Below are 22,047 nucleotides of genomic sequence, written 5' to 3'. Positions count from 1 at the left end.
CCAGTGACAACACTCTAATGAAGGATCAAATAGAAATAATATTTCCTGTGGCCTTAAGTCTTTCTTCTAGTACTACTTGCCATAATAGAGTCTACCTATCTACCAAGTATACTCAACTTTAAACACTTGAAGGAAAACCCACGCAACCTAAATCACAGTTTTGTTTTAGGTCTCATCAGTTTAAAGTCTCTTTATTTTGTTTTGCCTGTTTTTTTCCACATGTAGGACTCCATTCTAATGCATTTTAAAAGAGCAGGGTGAAAACAAAACAGAATCTTTAGAGATCCTCTTAACTAATACTCTGTTCACCTTGGGCTTACACTGAAAATGGAATGGGAACTGTTTGTATGGGATGTAGCAGATAACATAGGAAATACTTTTGCAACAGTAACGTATGTTTGTTTTTTACTCTGCCTATCTTTATAGGTTGTCATTTTATAGGCCATATAAAACACAATTGCAATTTATTACTAAGGCCATTCAAGCTGGCACAGCAAATCAGTTGAACTATTTTTTAAGATAAAGTTTCCAGGCTTTCAAGAAGACATTTTATCATCTAATACTTTGTTTCTGCCAATGCCCATTGCCAGTCATAACAAGGAGGCCTGACAGGGTCAGCATTATCATGCTGAAAAATTAGGGCACTCCACTGGATTAAAGTAAGGGTTTTAATTGATTCATTTCCAATTTCCTCTCTAATGAAGTTGAACAGCCTTTTTCCATTTAAAAACAAAAACAAAACCACACCATGAGTGGGAAATACAGGGAGTTGCATTCAGTGTTCCTCATTTGTCATATTTTCTATGAAATTACCATTTGGAGTGCTAGTGTAGAGAACTACACTTCAAGTACAAAGTACAAATTGACTATTTTTTTAATCATGGCCTACTTAAAGCATCTTTCTTTCTATTTAAAGCAGGGAGATGCATTCTGTTGCACTTCACAGTTTGGGGGCAAATATGGGAAACAAATAAGGTCACTGTGAATCACTTCTGACTTAAATGAATAACTGTGAGAGAGTGACACAAGTCTCATTTTTCCACTCAAAAAAAAAAAAAATATTAAAGGAGGATGAAAATGAGGGCAAGTGGGTTAGGAGCAGGAGTGAAAGAGAAAACATGTTTGGCATCTAAGTTAGCAGAGTGTAGGCAATCAGTTCATTGGCACTGCTACAAAGATCTCTGACTGTATTTAAAGGTACACGTGTGAACAGTCACATTTATCATGGAAGGAACTATGGAACAAGCTATAATCGTTCATGAACTGCTGTCTGTGCAGATCAGGACATAAAGACCTGCAAAACTGTTTGAAGGCATCGGATTAATAAAAACAAGGTTATTAAGTTCATCACTTCTGTCTCATGCATATCTTTATCAACTTTTACAACTATGGAACGACATAAGACAACATTTAAGTGAGAGGATCCAAAGTTAGCTCAACACAGCCTACTAGTCATTCACATCAGATAGAGCTGACACTGATTTGAGTGAGAGTCAGTCTTCTAATAGAAAAGCTTCTCTGCATGAAGACACAGTTTTGGCTTGAAGATGTCTGCTGTAAATAAAAACAATTCTCCTCCTGATAATGCACACTTGCTGCACCACATTATACTAGATTTCAATAGTATATTAACATAAGAGTATATAGACTTAAAAACTTGATATTTATAAAACATTAATAAAGAAGAAGTAAATATCCCATACTCTTAACAAATGTCAGTATAACATCTTATCAACACTGTAACAAACATAATAACCAGCTCCTGAACAACTTGTCTGTCTGCAATCAGTCTCTCTGTCTGCATTTACCAAAGTCGACAAGAAAGCTTCAGGCAGTATATAAAATAGACAATTATTTTTTTTCCAATATATACCTTTCTAAAGACTATTTCCATTTTTAAATGATTTTCCCTATGATGCTGAATTTTGCAAATTGTGGCTGACCTACTGGAAACAAACCCATAAAATTACAAGACGTTATTTTATGGAAAAAAAATGAGTAATTTTACTTCAACTACAGCAGAACTGTTATCTGACAGTTTTAAGTAAGCATCAAATATAATGAAAATAATATTTAAAAGAATCTATATGTATAGATATGTCTACACATACCTATGTGTATATATGGATATATATACATTTTGTGTGTGTGTGCATGTGTGCCTATACATATAAGGGTGGGAACAGCATCATTTTATTCTACAGTTAGAGCTAAATTAAGCAACAGCATCCGGATACAGAACAATACTTTAAAATAAAAGTATATGACCTCAGGAAATACCATACTAAAATTATCTCCCCTTTAATACCACTGTATTAGCATTGAACAAGAATAAAGACAACAGTTGGTGTTAGGTTATCAGATGTATTGATCTAAGTCACAGTTTATTTATTGATTTTAAATATACTTTTAGACTCTCTCAGCATAGAATATCTTGTATAGTGTTCCTATTAGCTTCAGTTTCTAGCTACATATTGCTGAAGCTCAGGGAATAATTGCACGGCTGTTTCCCATCTCTTTCCTCCTCTCTCCTCTGCTGCTGCTTTTCTTTATCCCTGTCACCCTCTCCTTCAGCCACTTGCTATTTATAACTCAGCACCAACCGACAGGATTTAAACTGCAAGCAAAACTTCAGCACTGCATCTAACTTCACCAACTTCAGCAAAGAGGACACGGACAATAGGGGATGGAGCAGAAAATACCTGCTTTGGTTACGTGAGAAACAGGTGCATGTGTGCACGTAATTATTTAATTTAATGCCCCCCGATCAGTATGCCCACTTCAAAGTGATAACTTCTGAAACTTGAAAATTAGAAAACAACTTGAAACAGTGGCTGATGAGATAGTGTCCTGCATTCCTCACAGGTGCCTTTCTCTGTCTTTTAGTTATACAGGAGTCCAGACAGCATGAATCAGTTACTTAACCGCTAGGCAGATAAAGTGAGATAAATCCAGCCAATAACCACAGGTGTTTTTCAAAGGATTACTGCCTCCTTCAAGATATTTTCTGCTCTAAGGCTATTTTTTCATAGTGCATTGCAAAATAAAAAGAAAATAGGCCCTCGTGACAGAGTTAGTTGTACCGCTATGATCTGAAGTTATTGCTCAACAAACACCCTGGGCTAACGCCACAAGCAATGCTCTGCTCCATCTGCTCCCAGCCGCTTATTCCTGCACCCCCTCCATGTCCTTGTGTACACCTGAAGTCAAGAGGTAAAACAGACTGAAAATGTGGCCCAACAGGCTTACATTAGCTCTCCAGCAGGGACAAATAAGCAGGTGGGCAACAGGAATGCTGTTTTGGCTAGCAGTACCAAACATCACTGGGTTAAGCTGTTAATTTCAGCTGGACCTGGTCCTATTTTTCCACTTACAAAACCTTGTTTCTAGTTGTTTATTCAAAGATTTTGACAGACTTTAACCTGAACCTCAATTTTTTCCAGTGTGGATCTGTCCTAAAGCCTGCTTTTTGTCCGCATTAAAACTGTGCAGCCTCCTCTCTGGAGATGTGTAGCATCTTAAACTGACAGAGGAGTGATAGAGAAGAGAAAGAAACACAGAGGGTGCCTTACAGGCATGCTTTATTATCTTTAGCAAAACTTGCACAACAAATAAGTTTTCTAACCATTGCAGCTCACAAATGTCCAACAGAACCTTTGGCAGATTGCTCTGCTAAAACAAGAAAGCTTGAACCAAGGATCAGTAGGCTCTCCCTGAAGCTGCTGAAGAAGTCTTCCTGTATGTGTAGAGCTCTGGCCTGCAGCTGGTTATAAGATGACAGAAGTGAGATTTTTCTCTCTTGGGCAATTCCAGAGCAGGCAGATAAATGGGGGAAACCTGAGTGTAAGGGAATAGAAAGCAGAAAAAGGCTCAGTCTGCCCTGAGAGGAAGATGGTAAAAAAGGAAGGACACCGGGAGAGGGAAGGGAACTAGAGCTTGCAACTGGATGTCAGAGGAAAGAGCCAGGGAAGTAAGAAAAAAGTGCTGTGATTTGAAGCTAGTGAGGGAGATACGGGCACTGAGCAGCAACCTGAGTTGGGAATGAATTTGCTACATGCAGATACAGAGCCGAAGGGATCAGAGAAGAGCTGCGTCAGCCTGGTGCAGCTTAGTTGGCATCTATCTGCATGAATAAAAGGTAATTAAAGGTTAGAGGGTTAGGTACAGGCAGGGAGGGATAGGGAGAGATCAGCTTAAACCACGGTTTGAAGAAGGGAAACAAGTAGTCAAGGCAGCAGCATGGAATTGGCACAAGATTTAGAACACAGGAGCTGCTCAATGGCAGAGGTGAAAGACAGAAGCCTAAAGCTACAGCTTGCTGCCCCCCTCAGCTGCTTTAGGATTTACACAGTGCTGCCTTGGAGAGTATATGTTGTGGGGGAAAGGGGTCCAGACACAAAGGTTCTTAAGACATGGGCTTCCATCTCTTCAGATGGATCAGTTTCCTTACAAATTCACAGCTCCCAGATTACATTCAGCACAGCTAACATGTTGTGGTGAAGGAGGTGGAAGCAGCTAGGCTGGTGTGGTTTAGCACCTCCTAACCCCAAGCCCCATTGTGCCAGACAGAGGAACAGGCTGAATATGGTGGGTGAAACCAAACGGGATGTGGGTGGCAGCAGGGAAAGGAGGACAGAGCTCCCAGCACTCCTGGAAGCTGGTCACACAGGCCCATGCCCAATGAAAACACGGTATCAGGTACAGATGATACAACTGGGAGCATTTTTGGTAGTCTTTTCAAAGTCCCTGGAAATTACTCAACTCCAAAGTGTTAACATAACATTGAAAAAAAAAATAAAAACTTTAAAATTAAAGTTTTAATTCTAGCATCAGTTTTAATTCTGGCATTTTGTAACTTCTGAATGCTCGATTTTTATTGGAATAGCAAACTAGTATATATTTTCATATACTACATATATTTACAGTTGCAGTGTCCATCAGTACTATTATATAGGTAGATGTATCTTGGCTTTAGGGTGGCACATTACCCATGTGGAATGACAGCAAAATAGCAACCCTAAATCTTCAGCATAGCAAGAGAAAGGTTTCTAGATGCTGAACTCATGTCACTGACAGCCTGGGTACAAAGTAGAAGGGAAGCAAGTACTTGCTTACACGTTCTTCCTTAGTTTAATATAGATCACATGTTATTTAGAGTACTTCTATAGAAAGCATTTTGGACAACTGCCTCCATTCGACATGAACACATAATAACCAACCAAGGGATGGGATGGCTGTGCAATCAGGATAATTTTAGCTGCTCAGAAGCAGAATTAATGTTATTGCAGTAATTAACCTGGTTACAAACTTCATTAACAATACCTCCCTGGTTCTCCCTGATCCTGGGCCACCTCCTGCAGGAAGCATGGATGACTAGCTAAATCTAGTTAAATTAGCAATGTGGTCCAGTATTACCAGCCCTTCACTGCAATATCACTAAACTTTATACATATATAAGAAAAAAGTGGTAAATATAAAGTGAAGATCAGATCATGTTATACTAACAAAAGAACTACTTCTATGTAGAGTTCTGCCTTCATCTTTTACTTCATATATTGTAACCTCTTACACATAAAAAATATAAAAAGTTCAACAGGTAATTTTGCTGCCAAATAAAAACCTATTTTACTCAAAAAAGCAAAATTTCAGTAACAACAACAAATAAATAAGATTATATATATATATTCTAGAATTCTAGAGTTGTCTTTCCCAGGTACAGCTCTGCCAGAGTTTGGAGTAAAATAGAGAAATTGCCCCCAAAATGAGTGGTAGAAATTTCTTTGTTATGATCATCATTGAGTAGAGCCAGACAGGTTGTAGAATTTGTTTGTTTTTCTTTCAATCTTCCAGAAGACTTTGAAGCCAATATTTTGATCCAGCTAAAGTATTTCCATTTCTGAGTATCAGGACACTGGTTGCAAAACAATTCTAATTTTATAGAAGGACATTGAATTTCATACAAAAACTATTCTTACCCACTGCTTACCAGTTATTTGTCAGTCACTTTAATGATTACCAAAAGCAATGTTTACTAATTCCATTTCTATTTTAAGATTACTACTCAGATATCAGTGCAAGTTTTATGATAAGATAAGCAATTCCATATCTTAGCAAGACTTTGCCTTGACTTTAAATCTCTCAACACTGCACTGTAACCCATAAAATAGAAAGGAAATTCCCATTCTAATGAAACCAGTTAGCTAATGAACACACCCCGCTCTGGCTCAGAATAAACTTTCAATTTTATAGCTTCCTCATCAGGCAGTTGAAAAGTTAAATATACAGTGATTATAAAAATGTAAGTCTTTACAAGTGTATTTGTTAAATAGATAATCTGTAAATTAGGGACTATATGATAAAGACTATAACAGGGATTTTGAGGAATTTATTGTACATGTTATTTATGGAGGAAAAAAGAATAAAATCGAAGTTATTCCAAATACAGTTTTCAGAGTTCTAAAAAAGAATATGTAGAACAATACCAAAATGCAATAGGTTAGCACAAACATGGAACAGAGACTTAGAATAAGAAGCTGAGGATTATTCAGAAAAGACTAACTTCCATTTTATTCACTGTATCACTTGCCAGACAACATCTCAAAGATGATCATATGGATTTAAACATATATGCCCTGGGGATCCTTAACAAAATGCACAATTTCCTCAGAGGACCAAATTTTACTTCTCTACTGAGGGAAAAGAAAGATATCCACCATTAAGAAAAAGCCTAGATGAACTAAGAATCTTCTTTGGGATAATACAGACATTTCTAAAGGGGTAATGCTGCATACCCTCTGAAGTTCATATTATATAACCCTTACCTGAAAGGTTTCCCTTAATTCCCTTACCTTTTCCTTCCTCCTGGAAAAGGAGATAGGGGGAATGAACAGAAATTTGGGACTCAAGTGTGGACGATCCAACTCCTTCACTTTCCTTCTCTAAATATCCCTGCAACTCTTCCTGTATTTTTAAATGGAGTAGGGCATCAAGACCAAGACAGGATCTTCTGCTTTACCCCTATACTCAGTGTACTGCAGTTGTGCTCACCAAGTGACATTTGGAACGTGGAAGTTCCTACAAACAAATCCCATAATAAAAGTTCCCATCAACAAAGCATTTCTAAAGAGGCCCAGATTTTGATTCTGACCTGTAGTACTCTGGGAAAGTACTGTAGTCCTTTGGAAAAGTTCTGTACAAAGTTGTCAAAACCCCAGGCAGAAAGGAACTGAAAAGACATTGTGCATGTAATAAACATCTAAAGCTTAAAGTAAAAGTGGCTTCTCAATGAAAGCGGTTGTGAGGGGTGGGAGATAGCAATTTGACATTGGCCCTAATCCCTGTGACTGGACAAAATACATTTGTATTTGATTGAAGTATTTTTTGAAAGAATCAAATAACACTTATGTTTCTTCTTTAGACTTTGAAAATCTCAATACACATATCCCAGATCCCCAAACAAGCATTTTATTCTCTCACTACTGAAAATTACTTTTGTGTTTGATTCTTGTGATACACAAGATTTAAAGGAATAATAATAATAAATAAATAAAACAACAGAGAATATAAACTTCAGAAAACAAACAAACTGAAAAACCCCAACACTTTACAAATATTGCCGGTCATCAAAATCAGAGACACTCCTGTCACAGTCGTGGCATGAAGTAGCTCTAAATCTACTAACCATTTGTGTTGTCTTCAGTATGAACCTAGACAAATCCATGGACAAGATATCCGTAAACAGATACTAAAAGAGAAGGGGCAGAGATGTATCCTCTAATATCCTTAGTCCAACAACTATGAATGTTAGCAGGGTATGAGTGAGTGACTTGCAGAAAGAGACTAAGCCCAAGTGTTCTCCCTAAACAGCACGCTCTGCTGAGACTGTTAGAGGCAAAACACTTGTCTAGGCAAACCATTAGTCTGCCTCAGAAGGGCATTTCGTACATTTGATGCTTTAGGCCAGGCTTGGCACAAATCTAAAAATTTGCAAGCATGGAGGGGTAGGTTCAAGATAAATTTGCTTAGTCAAACGCACCTAGTTAGTGCATATAACCAAGCTCTCATAAATCTTGCCTGAGAGTCACATTTTATTGTTAACTGGTATAGACAACCTTTACAAGGTTGCTGGTATATTTCACAGATTATTTTGAGAACACACCTCATTTCTTAAAAAAAAAAAGTCATTAGGAACATTAAATATACAACTCATGGTTTATAACTCAGAAGATAGCTAGTCCTGCTAAACCTCTCTCGTGCGCATGTGGCAGGCAGAAAAACTCAAAGCACTATGAACATATAGGTTAAATAACCGTACATTGTCTTAACACAGGCCTCTAAGAACAGCTTTTATGAGAATTTTGAGGAAGTAAATAACTACAAAATGTCTTCCCCCATCCAATTCTTCAATATAAATACTTTTAAAACTTCTTTAGAAGAGGCACTTTAATCATACTTCTGTTGGACATGTTACGAAATACTCTCCAATCAAGAGACTTAAAATAAGTGGAATTATTAGGGAAAAGAACAAAACATCATTGTGTTCCTACACACATCCGTGGTGTCCCATATCCGGAATACCGCAGGCACTCCTGGCTTTCCCCTCTCCTTGTTCTGCCATCTTACAGAGAATTAGGAAAGGTATAAAGTCAGATGATCAAAGGTAAGGAACAGCTTCATTACCAAAACCAGGTTATATAAATGAAAGACTGTTAGCCAGGAAAAGAACTACTAAGGAGAGAACTCAGTAAAATCACAAGTGGCATGGACAGAATTGCTCCCTGCTCTGTCTAGGATAAGGACTAGGGAAGATTCGTACATAACTCACAAGTGTCAGGCTCAAGACAAACTTCTTTCAGTTTCATTGTTGTTTTATACATATATATATATCATTTATATGTACATATAAACAAGCAGAACAGCCACTCAAAACTAAACTTCTTAATACAAAAAGGTGTTGATGTCAAAAGCCTCTGTGTGGGATAACACACAGGAGAAAAGTCAAGTGAAACATTAGAAAAATACCTCTCCCCATCATTTAAGGGGAAGAAGCCCACAGGCTGCCCTGCTGCCAGCAGTCTGTAAGCATGTAGTGACACTTTCCATTTCTTGTGCTCAGAAGGAGGTTGTCAAGTAGGTCCTGTAATTTGGCAAGGCCTTGGGTGGTAAGGGCATAAATAAAAAAGGAAAGAAAAAGCCCAGCCAAAAAAACAACCTAAGAGGTACTGGAAGGGCCAGCAGAGTGGCTGCAGCCAGGTGCATGTTGCCATGGTTGCCCTCTCACTCCAAAAAACATCATGAGCACAGGACTCTGCGAACATCTCTCTCCACTGCCCCTGCCAATGCCTGCTGTCAAAATTTTCCAGCTTAAGTCCCCAGTTGGCCATGGAACCAGCAGCAAGTACATGCTCATACACCAGGGCCGCAGACATTCCCCTGAGCTCGCTCTGCGGGACACAAAGGAGAAGAAACAAAGCAAACAGCTCATGAACCTGCTGAGCTGTTTCTAGGGAATGACTTGGGGACAAACCAGCTGGATGCTATGCGCAGGGGGGCATCAGGGCAGCTCACCAGATAGAGGTTAGAAAAGAAATTTTTGGGGATCAGGACTCAGTGGGAAATGTCTTCCTGCAAGGAGAGACGTGCCCATGGCTACAGGTGGAACAAACTGGGGGAGAAGAGGGGAGCATGACAGACTGCTCCTCATCATGTCCCATGCACGAGGTCTCTGACAAGAATGTTATCGCTCTCCAAGTCATCCCGTGTCACTTCAGCAGGGCTTAGCGGGTGTGCAGCAGGGGCTGCGCAATGAAGTCACCCACGTTGGATACTATTGAAAAGCATAAAGGGCTAACCAGGCATTTTGTCTGACCAGGTACAGCCACCGTTCTTCTACTCTTATGTCACTTCAATACTCAAAATACATACCACAAGCCAACTAATCATGGAGTAAAGCAGCTACTTAAAGGCTCAAGAGAAAAACACAGATCATCCATCTGTCATAAGAGATGAGGATTTGAAAGTTTCATTAATTTTCTGAAACTGTTAGCTATGCTAAGATATTCAAAGAGTTTCATTACTACAAAGACATTTTTAATGCTATTAATCCAGATTAATAATAACTGTTCAGAGTTTGCTTAACTCTTTGGTTCTACCTCATGCAATAAAGCAGCCTAATTCTCCCTTCCTTTGAAGAATGTGGTCCTGGCTTCTGAAAATCCTTCCCTGCTACTTCCCCCCCCTACTTCCTGCTGCAAGATCGCAGTTCAATATGCTTTTACTGCCTTATCAGTCCTTCCATTGCTATTTGGAAAAAGAAAGTACTCAGAACTCCTCTCCAGGGCTTTACTCCTTTCATTTGTTTCTAGCGATTTGATCACTCACTGACCCAGCCACACAGAGAAGAAAAGAAGCAGGGTCCTCATTAATCTTAAGGATCCTGATCATTCCTCACAGTTGATGATCAGGGCTAAATAGGTAGGCTCTTACTGGGTAAGGAGAAAAAACAACAGAAAAAGCAAGCATTTTTTCCACCCATCACTTTCCACCCCTTTCAGTTGCACAGGCTGCATTTAGTCTTTTTGAGTGCCATGGTCCTGGGAAGGAACTGTACCTGCAAAGACACCACTATATAACCCAATCTGCTATTCGGAGACAGCCTGATCTTCACCTGAGCCCAGACTGTTATCAAACCCACCTTCCCCAGCACAGACACAGCAAATTCCTCCTAAGCAGGGTCCAGACCATTTCACATGCCTAGCGCTACAGTGTCACTGGCTGAGCAGCAACTGAGCAGACCTTTCTGAATTGTACGTTCAATAAAGTATGTTCTCATGCCATAGGTACACCTGGGAACACAAGGCAGAAGCCCCAGATTCAGCACCACTAATGGTCCAGCAAGGAGATCCCCTGGGAATTTCATTCTGAGCCTAACTTCTTGGCTTCTGCTGCCTGACAGTTTAGATGAAACCTCTGTGAAAGGATATGAAACTTTAGAAAGGTCACAGGCCAACAGTCATGATACGCAGTCATGTCACTGTTAATGTTCTCCTAAAAGCTGTGCCCAGCAGCCCGTACATCATGATTCTTGGTATTTTAAAATGAAACTGACATTTTGTTCCTCTCTAGCCAGCCAGAAACACACCCAAGTGGAAGGACAAAATAATTGCCCATTGCTATCTTTCTTCCTGGAAAAAACACTTCTCCATCTTTACTGAACCTAGTGATTCAACAATAACAGCCTGCTGATTATTAGCAAGGTTATCTGACTTCTTCCAAATAACAGAATATTCAATACTGAAGATACAAAGGAAATTAAAAAAAAAATCCTTACCAAAAAGAAATATTGAAATCTTAACAAGAGTGCCTTGACATCCATGAATAAAAAATAAAATAAAAAAAAAACATGAAGTAAATGGTTATGTTTGTATCACAGCAGCATTCTGCCTGTTATGCAAGATTTGTTGGGGAATGGACGGGGAGAAGAGGAAGTCATAGACTCTGCTTTTATTTGGAAACATCTGTCCCTAGGCAAGAGACAAATGTCAGTAAGCCGCTACCTCACAAGTACATCTCTTAGTTTCCTTAGTTAATTACTCTGTCAATCTAACCGTAAGTAGGAATTCTACAAAAGGGATACACACTGTCTCTATCTAGAGTCTTGGCACTATTACATTCACAGTCAATGTTTTTTTCTATCAAGTTTATCTGCTGCCAGATACAAACATCCATAACCAGAACAACTGATGTTACATAATTTGCTTTTTCTGCATTAGAAATAAAGAGAAATAGTAGGAGTGGTGTTCTCCAAGTAACAGAGAGACTGGAAGCAAGCAGAGATTTTTGTCATCAGTATTACATCAAATAAACTACCATTTTAGGGATAAGAAAGGCAAATGCCTTCTTTTTTTTTTTTTTTTTTTTTGACTTCCAGTGTCATGGTGTCATCTTAGTCTCCAGATTACAGAAAATACAACGCTGCCGCAGTTTGCAAAACTTAGCAGATGTTGGTCAAGAAGAGTGACAGATCAAGTCTGTGGTGAGTTCTCAGAGCTCTAAAGGCAAGATTTCCAGAGAAATTCTGGTTTTTATTTTTAAAACATACCAAAATAACGTCCAAGAATTGTGGAAATACTTCTCCCATCCCACCCCCAAATGAATAAATGAAAGCAAAGCCGTTCAAGCACATTTCCCCTTAAAGTTTTCTTTGGTTTAGGCTCTCCTTATGTTTTAAGCTATTCAGAATTTTTTCTTTCTCCATGTTAAGTTTCTATAATATGTATACAGCTCAAAGTGAGAACACCTGGACAAGGCAGTTCCTGGAGTTCAATTTTTAGAGCACTTTTAAGTGCAAATAAGTGTGAAACCAAGCTTGATGAACCCGATCTCCTTCTATGACAAAGCGACATGCTTAGTGGATGAGGGAAAGGCTGTGGATGTGGTCTACCTTGACTTCAGTAAGGCTTTTGATACCGTTTCCCACAACATTCTCCTCAAGAAACTGGCTGCTCGTGGCTTGGACTGGCGTACACTTCGTTGGGTTAAAAACTGGCTGGACAGCCGGGCCCAAAGAGTTGTGGTGAATGGAGTCAAATCCAGTTGGAGGCCGGTCACTAGTGGAGTCCCCCAGGGCTCAGTACTGGGGCCAGTCCTCTTTAATATCTTTATCGATGATCTGGATGAGGGGATCAAGTGCACCCTCAGTAAGTTTGCAGATGACACCAAGTTAGGTGTGTGTGTGTCGATCTGCTCGAGGGTAGGAAGGCTCTGCAGGAGGATCTGGATAGGCTGGACCGATGGGCCGAGGTCAACTGTATGAAGTTCAACAAGGCCAAGTGCCGGGTCCTGCACCTGGGGCGCAACAACCCCAAGCAGAGCTACAGGCTGGGAGATGAGTGGTTGGAAAGCTGCCTGGCAGAGAAGGACCTGGGAGTATTGGTTGATAGTCGGCTGAATATGAGCCAGCAGTGTGCTCAGGTGGCCAAGAAGGCCGACAGCATCCTGGCTTGTATAAGAAACAGTGTGGCCAGCAGGTCTAGGGAAGTGATTGTCCCCCTGTACTTGGCCCTGGTGAGGCCGCACCTCGAGTACTGTGTTCAGTTTTGGGCCCCTCACTACAAGAAGGACATGGAGGTACTCGAGAGAGTCCAGAGAAGGGCAACGAAGCTGGTGAGGGGTCTAGAGAACAAGTCTTACGAGGAGTGGCTGAGGGAGCTGGGATTGTTCAGCCTGGAGAAGAGGAGGCTCAGGGGAGACCTTATCGCTCTCTATAGGTACCTTAAAGGAGGTTGTAGCGAGGTAGGGATTGGTCTATTCTCCCACGTGCCTGGTGACAGGACGAGGGGGAATGGGCTAAAGTTGCGCCAGGGGAGGTTTAGGTTGGATATTAGAAAGAACTTCTTTACTGAAAGGGTTGTTAGGCATTGGAATGGGCTGCCTAGGGAAGTGGTTGAGTCACCATCCCTGGAGGTCTTTAAAAGACGTTTAGATGTAGTCCTTAGTGATATGGTTTAGTGGAGGTCTTGTTAGTGTTAGGACAGAGGTTGGACTAGATGATCTTGGAGGTCTCTTCCAACCTAGACGATTCTGTGATTCTCTGAAAAAAGTCCACAGCTCCCAGTCTTGGTGCTTATGAGCACCTTGAGCATGAAAACATGTTCACAGCATTGTCAGCTTGGGCTGGCTTTGGGTCCCAGGGGGCTCATAAAAGGGAATCCCTGCAAGCTGCCCTCAACCAGTTCACCAGTGAGAATCCCACAAAATTGGGATTAGAGTCAGTGGAGCAGGAACTTGGATCTCAACATCTGTTGGCAGCACATCTCACACAACAACCATCAACTTTCCTCACATGGCTGTGTATACAGATACTTGGAGGTAACAAACATTAAGCCACTTATTTGGAAAAGGAGGGAATGGCTCTTGTATCAGAATTACAAAAGCTCTGCCAAAACTAATGTTTGACCTGGAAGTAATACCTCAACCTCTACAATTGCTTTTCCTTGTTTATCTGATGAGAATGTTTTTTTTTTTTTTCCAGCAGACTGCAGAAGTTACTACTAGCTGCATCTCTCTTGGCCAATTTGGAAAACCAAAAACCACACCCATAAAACCCCCAAATCACAAACATGAGTAAGTAGATAGCAGCTAACGTGTGAAGTTTCACTTGGCCAGTTTTTCTCTTGGCTCTAAGTATTGCAACTTGGCTCTAAATAGTGTGATGCGGCAAGTACACTCTAGACAGCTGGAGCAGTCCACCACAAATACATTCAGGTCTGACAAATTCTGCAGTCAAAGAAAGTTGAAGGGCAGCTAGGGACTACTTTTGCTTCTTCTGAATAACCTCTAGTAGGAAATCTACAGTTTTACATCTTTACGAAGTCCTGGAAATTTTCACACGTGGGGGGTGCTAGGGATCTCCTTTGGAAAAAGACTGGAAATTATCAAGCACTACTACTGTGCAAAGAAGTAATCCCCTCTGCTGAATTGTTCTCTCTTCTCTGGCAGCTGAGCACAGCTCTTGGATAAGTCAAAGAACAAAAACATTTTATGGTGTAAAGGACTTAGCTCTGGATGACACAGGCAGATGACATCTCATTGTTGAAATTACTTATGTCACAACACAGCCACAAGCATGCAAGGGTAACGTACGGGAAGCAACATCTATGACACCAGACACAAACACCACTGCCCCCTGCAGCCATCTGGTGTCTTCCAAGAGTTCTCCAAACTCTTTGCCAATATTTTTTTTTCCCTTACCCAGGACAAAAAGCCTCGCTCTCTTTTATGAGGAACAGGATTTGAAACACTTTCAACAGGGTTCAGGGTGACGGCGATATCAGATAACTTGTGTCATTAACTTCCACAGTCAATTTTTATTGAAGTTAACCCCAATCAAGGAACCAAGAATTCCATACAAAAGATAAACTACTACTTCTGTAATACACAGTAACCACTCCTAGGAAGACAACCCATCCTGTAAGATGACAAAAACAGAAGTCAACCATACCTGGGGAGAACTACAGCCTAGCCAAAATCTACTAACTACTACTATTAGATTTTTTTTCTCCAGTTGTCAGGTGTTTTTTCTTGTGCTTTTTATTTTCCTTCTGAATGAACTGCATTCCTCTTGGTTACTTTGCTAACTGGAGCACCTTACCAAAATACTCATTCACTCCACCAGCAAATAAAGTCTCTAAATATCTGCAAGGAGTTTTAGCCATCTTAGAAAGATGGCTAAAGAAAATCAAGAAAATTAAAAAAAAATTACGAAAGAGATAAAGAGATTGATTTACAATGATGACAACATAAGAACAAAGAGTAAATGACTTATGATTTAGTTACTTCATAACTAAATTCTGAAATGCAACAAAGGAGAGAAAATAGAGCAATGCATTATTATTGAGTCATCAGAAAAACTTCTGGTGACATAAACAGAAAACAATTTTTTAATACTATGAAAAAAAGCTGACAAATTCATACAAAATAAGAATTCAGACAGCCCCTTCGTGATTCCTCTAAGCTATCAATGTTTTAAATTAAAACTCTGTTGCAATTTATGCAGCCATTACTGTCTTTGATGCAGATCCTTATATATGCAATGTACTTACACATCACTCAGGTTAAAAATCAGGATGGAAATCCCCTCCTCCCAAAGTACAGCCATTGAATATTTATAATAGTTAATGAAACAATTATACTTATCCCAGTTACTACACTAAATTCAAGACTTTATAAGATATTTAACTCTTATGCAACTTTGAAGGAGCTTACATCTTTCAAATAACAACCTTACTTGGAATTTCTTATAATTCATTCTACAAACAGCTGTAGCACATTTTTTACATTAAACAAGGATATTAAACTTGATAGGATACCAGTCTGACTTCATATGGATTTCCTTTGTTCCAAGCATTTTGTTTTAATGAATCGCTGACCACATTCAGAAAAGCAGCAGCTGAACATGAGGTTCTAGGCAGACTTCCTATTCTGGATGCAGAGTATCAATGGGAGATGATTATTACCACCACTCTAGCTACAACAGCAAGAACGGCAAGTCTTGGTTTATTTTTTTGTAAATTAAGTGAACACACACCCTTGGAGAACATGCAGAAGCTCAAAAGACATTGAACCTAAATGAGCTTAAAAATAATATTTTTGAAGGGATGTTTCTGTAAGCCTTCAAATACTGCAGTTAGTTAAAATAATACTCAGGCTTTTTTTTTTTTTTAGAGCCTTCAGAAATGCAGTTATTTGTCAGCAGCAATCCTATGAAATCCCTCACAGACACATAAGTGTGCTTACACAAGATACCCAGGAATGCACATACTTACACCAAGAACTAGGAAGTGCCACGAGCTCTTGGAGCTTAGTATTGTACTCTCCTCACAGAAAAAGCTAGGCAAAGGTTTAACAATTTCACTTGCAGAAGCTGTACTTAGTCTTCACAATAGGTCCTATTACATTCCTCAGGTTCATCTAGTTGCATTTGATACAAGTCATGCCTCCCAAAAAGACAGCATCTTTGCATGTTCATCTGAAAAGAGAGTGGCCACATTTATAAAAAGGAAAGTTGCTGGAGACAAAATAGTAACAGCATTAAAAAATAACCTTCTCTCTGCCTAGTCATTTTAGCACTGCTTGACTACTGGGCATGAGGTTTATGAAAAGTAGCAGTGCTCCAGCAGCATGGAAAATCCAGCCTCACCTCTTACCAATGTGCGTAGCAAGCATCAAGGCACAGAGTAAGGCACACTTCATAAACTTAGAGCTGGCTATGACACGGTAGATTTGAGATTACACCATCAGGATGTAGGGAAAGGAAGAAATCTCAGAAATTGACAGACTGCTTTCCTCCCACTCCCACATGAATGGTATTTAAACACCATTAGCCATCAACTAGCAGCATGTTATGATTAGGTCAGATTTAAAATATAATTAAGATGATAAAGGTATGTCTCAGCTGAGATAACATCCAAGATAAAGGGAGCTCACGTAAGGGCACCTATTTTGACGAGGGAAAAAGAAAAAAAAATCCACAAAATCAAAGCACAAAGACTGTTCTGTATGGCTGTCTGCACAGAGAGGCCCCATTGCCACTTTCAGGGACACACCTAAAAACAGTCAAATAAATTCAAATTTTCAGTTGTTATTCATATTTTAATGCAAAACTAAGAATTCTTGGGTATTTATAGTTTCAAACCTCCTAAACCAATGTGGAACGATCAATCAATACTACTTTTGCATTGCCACATAATCCCAAAAGTTTGACTACGTAGCAAGACGAAGGTGCAACTTCAGCAAGCCTTCCTAGCTGTGTCACTAGCTTTTTTCCCGCTATTGTTACCATGCTACTGTTACCATTATTGTTACCATAATAACCTATTCCTGCTATTGTTACCACACTCCCATTAATTCAGTCTAGGTACATGCCACTGTCACGCCTTCATTTCAGTAACTTCAGAATTTTAGTTCATACCCAAAATGCCCACATCGCCCCTCCAGGTCATTTTTAAGCTTTCGGCAAACAATAAGGTATTATTATTAAGTACACTTTGACCTCCTGGATAGACAGCACATATTTGCTGCACATTGCTGACTCAAAGACGTGCCAAAGGCACAAAGCGCTGGGGACACGGCTGCGTGCCAGGGGGCAAGGTGGCAGAGCCAGCTGCATGAGGTTCTGCATGCTGGGGGAACTCCCTGGCCATGCAGGAAATCCAAAGGAGATGATTTACGGGCAGGGGTCACTCCCCATCCACTGATCAGACAGTTCATCTGAGAAGTCTTAATCTGGGCCCTGTAATCTTGTCAAATAATGAACACTACCCTATGGCTGAAGGAAAAAAAAAAAAAAGGGGGGGGGGGGAGAGGAGGCAGTGTTGCACAAGCTTATCAGTGCCCAGCTGCAGCAGAGCATGCCCTTTTAAGAGCTATATATGAAGAAGCGCTACTATTTTTATCTGTAATGCTTCCAAGTTGCTGCACATCTCCAGGACAAAACTAATATAACTAATATATAACACTCACCTGCGTAAAAACACAACGCTATTTTCTGCCTCCTGTGGTGGAGGACCGTCAACTTCACCCACACTCTAAAAAAATGTTTCTAAAGCTGACCTTCTTAAAATAGGAAGCAAAGAGGAATAAAAAAAGTCATGAAAGAGTCAACCCAAAAGGCTGTATGACCTGCACTTAGGCATCAGTATAAAATGCAGCAGTATAGGGTGGAAAGTTAAACCAGAGGAAGCGTAGTATCTACAAACAGAAGTGATCATGCATTTTCCATTCATGTTCAGAAAGTTCAAGCAAATGTCTTTTTACTGACAATATAATCGTATTTTCCTTGAAACAATTACATACAGTTTACTTAATACTTTCTAATTACTTGAGACAGTCATCCTACATTCTCTCGTCACAGCAACAACTATGCACAATACTCACTCACTCCAACAGTTCCATCAAAAGCAACAAACTCCCAGCTAAAGCCTCCCAACATGACTAAGCCTGCTGGGATGCACAGTCTCTCTCTCTCTCTGCTACTCACCAGTAGCCAGGCACTAAAACACTTTTCTGTTAATTTAATTGCTTAACACATGCTATCCCACTCACTTCCCCGTCTCTTGACCTTTCTTCCTTTGGTTTGCTCACGGTTCCCTTCTTTCCAGGGAACGCTTGCACTTCTGCATGATGCTCTACAGCGGCAGCTCCGAAAGACTTTGAAGTTTCTTTAAGAAACACAGTGACTGCCTACAACACATGCATGAGAACACACGGCATCACTCAGGGGCATTTCTTCACAATCAGCTGTTCGATCTCCGCCACTTCAGTGTGCAAAGGATGCGCCGTGCTCCAGTTTTGATTTTTTCTTTCCAGCACAAGGTAGTCTGAGGGTTTACACCTCAAGCATCAGTTTCACTCAGTTCACTGGCTTACAGTCAGTTACAGGCTGGAGAGAGTCGAGGTATTTTTACTCTTTTTTAAGTTTCACATTTTTTTAAATAAATAGCCTAAGTGATAAGTGACCAGCTGGGTTTATTTTGTGTTCCTATTTTTTAATACTTAGATTTGAAGAGTACCTAATAAACATTTAAGTAATATGAGAGCTGGCAGCATACTAGCATTTAGAACATTAAAATTGATAACATTCATCTGTAATTGAAATATTTGGAGGGAGACTACAGCATACTCAGCAACCTTCTCCATATAGAATATTACTTGAAATGCACGAAGCCTGTTAACAACATATGGTCTGCAACAGTTTGGATATCCAAAATAAGCGTACAGCTAACATGTACACCGTCAAAACTTGACTTCCCATGTAGCTACTGTAAAAACTCCCGCTCAGTAAAACAAACAGCACTGTTACATTACATTTATTTCTTCAACCAGATCAAAACTATTGCTGCAAACCTAGAAAAAAAGTCAGAATACCAGCTCAGCTTGTAATCCACACACTCCCCCCGCCAAGTGAATAACGAATGAACTGGGTCCTGATTGCTTTCCAAAAGCATGACACAAGTCTTCAAAAACAATGAGATGAGGGGAAGAGCTGTTATAAAGCTCAGACTTCAGAGGTCTATCTAATAATGTCACATGCTTATACAATCACATTCTATGCATCAGCATACCAAGAACTGCAAAACCACAATGACTGCTGAGAGGTACTCAAACACTAAGTTACAAATTTTCCTATGCAAATAGAAGTTAAGGCAGCCCTGCAAGTATCTGTGATTGAAACTGGAGGATTTAAGCAGGTCCCGATCCGCATGCCTGGGCAAGGTTCAGATTGGTGTGTCACGTCACACCTTCTGTACGTGCTGTCACGCAGCACTAAGTCATCCAAAGTGTCAATAGCTCCGAGAGAGACCTTTCGACAAGTGGAAAGTCTCTGTTTCTGCTGTCACCGTCCCCCACGTTTCCCTTGCTGCTCCATCCCTGTGCCCAGCTGCTTCTCGCAGCCCTTCCTCCAGCAGCACTGGGCTCCTCGCACCTCAGCCCACCCCAGGGAGCCGCCGGCGCTGCCGGGACCCCCCAGCTTCGCCCTCAGCGGAGAAGCCCCGAGCTTTGCCGGCCCAGGGAAAGCTGCGGCTGCCGGGCACGGCCTCATCCCCATGCCCGGGACGCGCGGCCTCTGGGCTGCCCATCAGGCGCTTCGCGTTTCTTCGGGAACGGGGCTGTTCGCTGTGCAGCCTTCTTTTTTTCTTTTCCCTCCCTCCTAAAACACTCCTTCCTTTCCTCCCCTTCTCCCAGATCTCTTTTCCTCGCCGGTAGGACTTGCGAGCGGCGCACCCGAAGGGGCTCGGAGCCCGGCGGCCCGACGGGCGAGCTTGGCATCCTCCGCGGGGCACGGCCTTACCTTCGGCTCCCCGGCGTCGGGCTCCTCCTCGTAGTAGCCCTGGCCGGACTCGTAGGCGGCGGCGGCGGCCGGCTGCCGGGGTCCCAGGAGCAGGGCGCCGGCAGCGAGGCAGCAGCCGAGGGAGAGCACCTCCAGCAAGTGCATTGTGATAAGATGGCAGGGCGGGGGGCCGCGGGGCGAGCGGAGGAATGCGGGCAGAGCTGCGGGGCTCCTTCTCGTCCTCTCTCTCCCCACCCTGGCTTTCGCTGTCCTGTCCCCCTCCCTCCCTCCCCTCGCAATATCCAAGGCAGTAAAATCCGCGGGATGGAGAAGATGCGGTAGCAGCAGCAGCAGCTCCTAGACGCCTGCAGGGGAGTTCCCAACTTTCCCGGCCGCTTTGCGAATTCTCACCGAAGTTATCCGGAGTTTGCCAGGTGAAAAACCCACCAGGAAACCGGACATCCGAGGCCGCGCTCACTCAGGAGCAGGGGAGGTGGAAAGCGCAGAGAGGAGGAGGAGGAGGAGGAGGAAAGGAAGGAGGGAGGGAAGGAGGGAGGGAAAGCGGCACGGAGCAGCCGCCCGCAGCCGGCAGCTCCCCCTTGGCGGCGCGGCCCCTGCGCGCCCTCCCGCGGGGCCCGGCCCCGCCCGCAGGGCTCCGCGCGGCTCCGCGCAGCGCTCGCCCGACGCCTGTCAACGGCGGCGCGGCCGGGGGGTGCGCGGCGCCTGGAGTCGCGCATGGCGAAAGCGCCCTCTGCCTGCACCTCCGGGCGGAGAGAGGGGGCCGGCCTTCCTCCTCCTCCTCCTCCTCTTGCCGCTGCTGCTGGTGCGCCGCCTACCGCCGGCGGCCCTGGAGCGGAGCGCAGCGCGGGAGAGGCGGCCCCGCTCCGCCGGAGAGCGGAGGGGAGGAGGGGGAGCCCCAGGAGATGCGGGTGGCCGAGCCCGGCTTGTCTAGCCCCAAGCCTTGAGCCTTCGCCAAAAAGAAAAAAAGAAAAAAACCGCCCGCTCTAGGTCCCAGCCCCGAGGGGGAATCAAAGTTCCCCACTGGCTGCGTTCAGCTCCGAAACCGCTGGATGAAGTTGGTTACAATGCACTCTGAGCCCGTGTGAAGTTTTGCAAGATTTGCCTTTAATCCTAACCAGCTACTTGTTGAGCGGCGTTGGCAGCTCCCTTTGAGAGAGCGTAGCAGGCATGCAGCGTTTTTGGCTGGAGAGAAAACATTCGTCAAGTGAAAAACCGAATACCCCACAGAGTATTTCTTACTTATTTGTAGCCTCCCTATCAATGACAGCTCAGAGCCACCTCGGAACAGAAGTGCCACCCCGTTCAGAGTCCTAAGTAAAACAACACGGATGCTGTGCTACAGTGACACTGATCAAAGCTTACAAGAAAATAAAAAGTCAAACGTTAAACCAAAGCAAATTGCACAGTGCTAATGAAATAATAGAGAACAGCCTGCCCAAACCTCTGCTATGCAAACGGAAGAAGTTATATTCCCTGTTCTACCATTGCTTGATGTAAGAGCGTTATTGAAACGCATACACGTTTAAAAAGCTTTTCAAACGGTTCCGCATCCCTCGTAAACATCTTCTGGATACAAGACTATATGGGAACACGCTGTGTGGGCAGATCCCGGCCTGCCTTGGCTGGCTGCTGGCACCCTGCTCATGTTACACTGCTCCTCTCCTTGGGAGCCCCAGTATGTGACTCTGCAGGTAGCG

At 42.2% G+C, this 22,047-nt stretch overlaps 1 protein-coding gene across 2 annotated transcripts in view; it reads right to left on the bottom strand.

Annotated features, from left to right (window-relative positions):
- The window catches only part of VEGFC (vascular endothelial growth factor C), a 79,318-nt gene extending 58,346 nt beyond the window's left edge, over positions 1 to 20,972 (bottom strand). Inside the window, exon 1 of one of the 2 annotated variants that reach the window (XM_040556017.1) lies at positions 20,351 to 20,972. In XM_040556017.1, coding sequence (XP_040411951.1) covers positions 20,351 to 20,494 — 144 coding nt within the window. In that variant the 5' untranslated portion in view covers positions 20,495 to 20,972. The remainder of the gene's footprint in view (positions 1 to 20,350) is intronic. The other variant, XM_040556018.1, reaches the window with a different exon arrangement.
- Between the last annotated feature and the right edge of the window lie 1,075 nt (positions 20,973 to 22,047).

Source organism: Cygnus olor, chromosome 4 (assembly GCF_009769625.2).
Source record: "Cygnus olor isolate bCygOlo1 chromosome 4, bCygOlo1.pri.v2, whole genome shotgun sequence".
Classification (NCBI taxonomy): domain Eukaryota; kingdom Metazoa; phylum Chordata; class Aves; order Anseriformes; family Anatidae; genus Cygnus; species Cygnus olor.
The sequence above is the reverse complement of the archived record's forward strand: the minus strand, read 5'-3'. Positions and strand labels throughout refer to the sequence as shown.